Genomic DNA, 7,129 nt, shown 5'->3' on the forward strand with positions numbered 1-7,129 from the left:
TTTTAATATATAGAGTACTGGGTTTTAGTCCCCAACACTTTTATAAAGCCAAAGTAAAAAAAAAAATGAAAATGTGCTGTCAATTTTCTTATCTTTCTATAAGTACATACTCCTATTCAGTAGAGTATAAGGAACATATTGTGTTTAATTTGTGTGTACGCAATATTTTGAAATTTTAGGTACACTGTGGTCATAAAGGGATAGACAAGGTCAGCAAAAATACTCCGGTAGGCTGTGGCATTGACACAATCCTCAATTGGTACTAATGGGCCCGAAGTGTGGCAAGAAAATATTTGCACACTATTACACCACCACCACCAACAGCCTGAACCATTTATACATGCTTTCATGTTGTTGAGGCCAAATTCTGACCTTATAATCTGAATATCACAGCAAAAATCGAGACTCCTCAGATCAGGCAACGTTTTTCCAATCTTCTATTGTCCAATTTTGCTGAGCCTGTGGAAATTGTAGCCTCCGTTTCCTGTCCTTAGCAGACAGGAGTGACTACCGGTGTGGTTTTTTGCTGCTGTAGCCCATCTGCCTCAAGGTTGGACGTGTTGTGTGTTCAGAGATGCTCTTCAGCATACCTCGGTTGTAACGAGTGGTTATTTGGGTGACTGTTGCCTTTCTATCAGCTCGAAGCAGCTTCCTAAGACCGCAGTGCATCATCAGAAGCTGTGGGTATTAATGTTGTTTTGCCTTATTTATTTTGTGCTGTCAAAACGACTGTAGCCATTGATATTTTATGAATAGCCAAGGGCTGATTTGCTTTGTTGATCTGTAGAAGAAAACTCATCCACATTTGGCATGGCCTGAGACAATTAACAGCAAATTAAGATTTTACGTGAACTTGCCTTGTGCTCCCGTTTCCCCCACAAGTCCAAAGACATTTGCTATAGGTAAATCGGGTAAGCTAAATTGTCCGTAGAGTATGTTTGTGAATGAGAGTGTGTGGGTAATTCCCAGTGATGGGATTGCAGCCAGAAGAGGATCCGCTGCTTAAAAACCTATGCTAGATAAGTTGGCGGTTCTAAGCCGAAAAGAAAATGAATGAACTTGCCCTTTAAAGAAGGCAGTGGCTGCTCTTGAATTATGTGCATTTAGGGAAAAATGTTATGTGGGGAAGCCGTTTCCTGTAGTCCGATTATTTGTTTATTCAAGCCTGTAGAGGACATCCTGTGATTCTGCAAAGGCTTTTGTCTCCCAAAAACATGTTTTTTTGGATGGCGAAATATCGAAATGAGTGACATCACCTCTCGCCCCACCTTCATTCGGCTGTGGCTGATTATTATTTCTTGAGTCATTTCAGAGGAACTTTAGCACATATTACCCCTCAGTGTTCATGACTCAGCGTCCTGTGTGATCATGTCTGTTCCTGCCATGTGGAGAGGATTATGGCAGCACAGGAAGCACCAATCGCCTCTAGCCACTTTAAAGAAAGCAGGATATATACTAACACTAAACTTCATGTAATGCAGACTGGAGGGCGTGAGTTTTGTAAGGAAGGCATTAACGAGCACACTGCACATCCCATGCCAACACAACGCTGGCTCAGCCAATGGTGTTAGTTTAGGGGCGGGGCTGCATGTTTGTCTGGCCAATAGCAGGCAGGTGGAGTTTCCTGGAAATGGTATTTTGTTTTTTACTTTATTTTTTAGAGAAATATGTTGTCGCTATTACAGTTAAAGTTCATGTGCATCAAGTAAATGTTCAAAATAAACAAAAAGAATGAACAAAACTACATGATCACTTAATAGCATTAATAATATTCTTCAGACCTTCTATAGGTCTATGTTGTGTTTGGGATGTTTTGAATGCTGTACTTGAAGCCATATACTTGATATTTTTCCTGCAATTCCATTGGTGGCGCTAGTGGTTCACAGTTCACCTTAATATAGCCACAGCATATTTAATTCATAAAAATTTAAGTAAATAGTTTTTTGGTTTTTTACAATCACTCATCTTTACTCCTGCAATTTAGATTTCCACATAGGTAATTACATGGAACAATGCCCTTGTTTGAATTTTTTTTGTGTAAAATATATATTTTGGCAGTTCATTCCACTGTGGCAACCCCAGATTAATAAAGGGACTAAGCCGAAAAGAAAATGAATGAATGAAAATATATTTATTTGGCAGGGTTAATAGTTACTGTAAATGGAAATTGAAACCATTTGTTACTTTGAAAAAATAAACAGGGGTACATACCTGATAAACGGGTATAATATAAACAGTAGTACATACCTACATACCTCTGATTATTAATAGCAACCTGTACATATAATTGAAGTCAGAATTATTAGCCCCCTTTAATTTTTATTTTTATTTTATATTTATATATATATATATTTTTTTATATTTGCCAAATGATGTTTAACAGAGCAAGGAAATTTTCACAGTATGTCTGATAATATTTTTTCTTCTGAAGAAAGTCTTATTTGTTTTATTTTGGCTAGAATAAAAGCAGTTTTTAATTTAAAAAAAATCATTTTAAGGTCAAAATTATTAGCCCCTTTAAGCTATATATATTTTTCGATAGTCTTCAGAACAAACCATCGTTATACAATAACTTGCCTAATTACCCCAACCTGCCTAGTTAACCTAATTAACCTAGTTAAACAGAAATTGGGGAAAAAATAAACGGGTGGCTAATAATTCAGGGGTCTAATAATTCTGACTTCAACTGTATATTCATCTATTGTATTGTAATCTCTGTTTATAGGTGATATAACCTATATACAATGTTCATAGTACAGCCATCTGTAAAAATTACCCATAGTTTTTCTACAATTGCACTTTATGACTTATATCCTGCACTTGCTGCTATTGCATTCCTGTTTAGACCTAAACTGCATTTTGTTGCCTTGTACTTGTACATGTGTATACTGACAGTAAAGTTGAATCTAATCTAAATAAAGTGGATAAGTTATTTAGTTTAACTCGATTTACTAAAATATTATATCAAAATAAATCAGGCTATTAAAAAAACTAATAACAATGCTGCAGAATTACATGTATTATTACATATATTAATTTATAAAAATCTATTTTAATGCTATAAATTATATTTTAATTTACTTTTAAAATGGTTTAGTCCCAATTTATATATTTTTTTCTGGGCAAAAAAGCTTGTAGAGAGTCTTTAGGATTTAAATACAAATTTTTACTATTTATATCCTTACAATTTCACTGTGAATATTTAGACTGAACCTTTAACTAACCCTTTATAGGCAACTCATTGAAACACTTATTGCTAGAACTTCTATGTTAAGCTGGTTTGACATAATCTGCATTGTAAAAGCGATATAGAAATAAAGATGAATTGTAAAACCTGTGTTAGTGGGGATTATAACAAGATTTGTTTACTTTTATGACTTTAATACATAATTATATTGTAATGCATGCCTAATAAAGAGTTAATTATTCTTGTTGGGTCACTTTACAATAATGTTTCATCAGTTAATGTATTTACTAATATGAACTAATAATGAATAATGTTTGTATTAATCGGGCTGCACAATATATCGTTTCAGCATTGATATCGCAATGTGTCTATCCACAATAGTCTCATCGCAAGATATGCAATGTTCAGTTAGCATTATTGTTTATCTATAGTTTATTAAACCAGGGACCACAGGTCAAAAAGTATGAGATTTGTGGATCTCAAAACACTGCAGAATTAAACCACAATAGGGTGAATGAAAGTTTGTAATTTGTGTGTGTTTTTGAGGCCTGTGGCTGTGTGAGCATTTTTATAATGTTTAAAACATTCAGGCACAAGAAATTGTACCATTTATAACTTAAATAGTTTAATGCAGTGTTATTTTACGTTTAATTGTTCAATGCATCTACCTGAATACTGTTCAATAGAGCACTGTTTGTTTCACTTTAGTTTTTGCTCCACTGTGTTTATGTATGACTATAGTTTGTTTATTATATGTATATAATATATTATATTAAAAAATCTTTATGTAAAATAATATATAGCCCCATACATGACTAACACCCCTACAAAATAGTCCCAGTCAGTCTAAATTAATGACTTTCCGAATGCTATTAAAGTCATCTGCTGAAATTGAATTCATATCGCTACTATATTCCAGAGAAAAAAATATTGCAATGTCAGATCTTTCCAATATCATGCAGCCCTAGTTATTAATCATAGTTCAACATTCACTAATGCATTATTAAAATCCAAAGTCATGCTTGTTAACCTTAGTTAACACTCCATGAGTTAACGAAGTAATAATAAACCACTGTATTTTCGTTAACTAACATGGACAAATACTATAATAAATGTCCTCATTTGTAAGTCGCTTTGGATAAAAGCGTCTGCTAAATGTAAATGTAAATGTATTGTTCATTGTTAGTTCATGTTAGTAAATGCATTAACTAAAGTGTTACTAATATTTCTTGTCTTTTTGGGTGTAAATATCACTGGTGCTCGTGCTGCGCTCCAGCTGGTACTGTATTTGTTTGAGTGTTCATGATCTCACACTGTTTTCTTCTACTCCCTTGTGTGTTTCCGCAGGGCTTTCTGAAACAGGGAGAGCAGAAATCCACACGCTGTGATGAGATCGAGGCTCTAGTGAAGAAGGGCTGCTCCCTGACCAGCATAGAAAACCCTCGTGGAAAGATAACCATCGTCAAGAACCAGCCTGTAACAAACCGCACAAAAAATGGAGCAAAACTGAAGCCAGATCAGATCACCCAGATTCAGCCTCAGCAGCTCAGCCTGAACCTCAGAGCGGGTACTGTTTAGTGTCTGTCTCAATTGTAGAGATGCACAGATTGACCCATCAGAATGAGATGGTTTTTGCTCCAAGAGCTTGTTCGCTAATGATTTTTAATTAAAATTTTTTTGGGGAAGGGGCAATTTAATTTCTGGACTTTTCTTACAAATAGCATTGCAATATTTTATAGTAAAACTTTTATAGTAAATTTTATATAAAAATTGTGCAAATGGAGCATTAAAGGAATAGTTCGACCAAACATTTACTCACTGTTTAGTCACCCTCAGGTGGTTATTACCTTTGAGTTTCTTTTATCTGTTGAACACAAAATGTTCCATAGTAGGAAAAAACAAATACTATTTAAGTTAATGGTTACAGGTTTTTGCTTTTTTCAAATATTTAAAATATTTTGGGTGAACTATCAATTTAATGCAGGAGTTCCCAAACCTTTCAGCTCGCGACCTCCAAAATAACAATGCCAGTTACTCACGGTCCCCCATTTCCTCTGATGTGGTTATACACCTTGCATGTTATAATCTTTCCAAGTGTAATTTTAATTTCATTTTGAACAACACCACTCAAAGATCATCCTACATGTTCAATCGTGGCCTGTATTTACTTTTAGTGAGCGTGAGTGCTGTTTAATAGAGTAGGGTCTGTCTGCATACTGCAAGACAGGGGTGTAACATAAAGGGGGCGTAAACTGTAGCACATTAAAGGTGTAACTTATTGAGACCCACGTCAAAACTATTTGTCAGAAATATGTTGCTGTACATCAGTTTCTAGCGTCTACACCTACTTCACACCTAAACCCAACCATCACAGTTATTAACATCTACACCTTCCCTAAACCTAAACCCAACCATCATCAGCCATGTTACCATCCAAAAATGCGAATTAACTTTGTGCTAAACTGGATTATCGCAAAAAAGACGTGCGAATAAAGCAGCGTTTCCATCCAATGAGTCAAAGAGAACAAAATCGTCACTTCCTGATTAACTGGCACCAAATATCAGCAATAAAAACAGAGTTTGCTACGGTAGGAGAAGCTGCATGAATCTTTTTTTCATTTAATAAATGACTTACACGTCAGAAGACGATGCTGACGCAGTGAACGTGCGGTGGCTTTTGAAGGTATGAGACGCAGAGTACAGACTCTTGATTCTGGAGGTCATTAATAATATAATAACACTAATACTGAAATGGTTACAGTGTTTTAGAATGACCAAAACAACATTTCAGATGTTTAACAATGTGCTCAGCCTGCTGGTTTGTCCTTTCACACATATTTTTGTTATTACATGATCTCATGTAATCCCATGACTTTTTTTAATGCGCATACTGGAATTTGTTTGGTAAAAGTGTTTCCATCGTAGTTTACATTTTTTTTATGCGCATTTTCAAAATTTATGTGCATCTTGGTGGTTTCATCAACCAGTTTTTATGCGCATATCCAAAAGGCGCATAAAAATAGGTGGATGGAAACGTAGCTATAGTTATTAATGTCTGGACGTACCCCAACCTCAACCCAACTATCATGGTTATTAAAGTCTACACCTTCCCTAACCCTAAACCCAACCATCACAGTTATTAACGTACAGCTGCGAATTGCGTAGGCTTTTATACTTACATGCTACCCATTGTTCTGTTATTTGCTGCCACAGGGGGTGACACAGAGTCGGCTAACTGCTAAGTAAATGAATATAATAATATATCAAATAAATTGGTTGTGGATAAATGTGGTAAAAACTCATGAAAACATTTGGTGAAAATGTTCTCTGTTAGGTATTTCCACCATCTTGTCAACAAGATGTCATTGTGATATCTCGCATGGGTTAATGGTATCTCGATAACTGCAAGTTACACCTCTCTAACTTACAAGTTACGCCCCTTCATCTTACACCCTCGTCTTGCAGTCTGCAGACAGATACACTTGGTTTAAATTAATGTAATCTCCCCAGGGGGCGCAGTCCAATGAAATGGCTTTTTGTTTGCATGTTGTTTTTTAATGTAACTAATCTAATAACTTTTTTTTTATCTTAATAAACTATTCATTTACTCATTCATTTTCTTTTCAGCTTAGTCTCTTTATTAATCTGGGGTCACCACAGCGGATTGAACCGCCAACTTATCCAGCACGTTTTGAATAAAATATGACAATTCTAATAGTTTGATGAAATTAATTAGATTTTTGAAAATCACCACCCCTCATTGTCCCACAACTCCCCAGGAGGTCTAGACCCTCATATTAGGAACCAATGAATTCATGTACAATGCATGGTCTTCATTGAATGTATTTGTGCTTCTGTTGACTTTAGATTCTGAGTAGATTATGGTTGTGCTTGAAATCTTCACTGTAGAGAAGCTGCTGGTTTTTTTTAGAAATACTGGAA

General features: G+C 35.3%; 1 protein-coding gene across 2 annotated transcripts in view; it reads left to right on the plus strand.

Moving 5' to 3' along the window:
- Positions 1-7,129, plus strand: part of LOC130246923 (integrin beta-1-like) — a 54,542-nt gene that overhangs the window by 27,059 nt on the left and 20,354 nt on the right. For both annotated transcript variants that reach the window (XM_056480095.1, XM_056480103.1), the window contains exon 4: positions 4,535-4,754. In XM_056480095.1, coding sequence (XP_056336070.1) covers positions 4,535-4,754 — 220 coding nt within the window. The remainder of the gene's footprint in view (positions 1-4,534; positions 4,755-7,129) is intronic.

The sequence above is a fragment of the Danio aesculapii genome, chromosome 2 (assembly GCF_903798145.1).
Source record: "Danio aesculapii chromosome 2, fDanAes4.1, whole genome shotgun sequence".
Taxonomy (NCBI): Eukaryota; Metazoa; Chordata; class Actinopteri; order Cypriniformes; family Danionidae; genus Danio; species Danio aesculapii.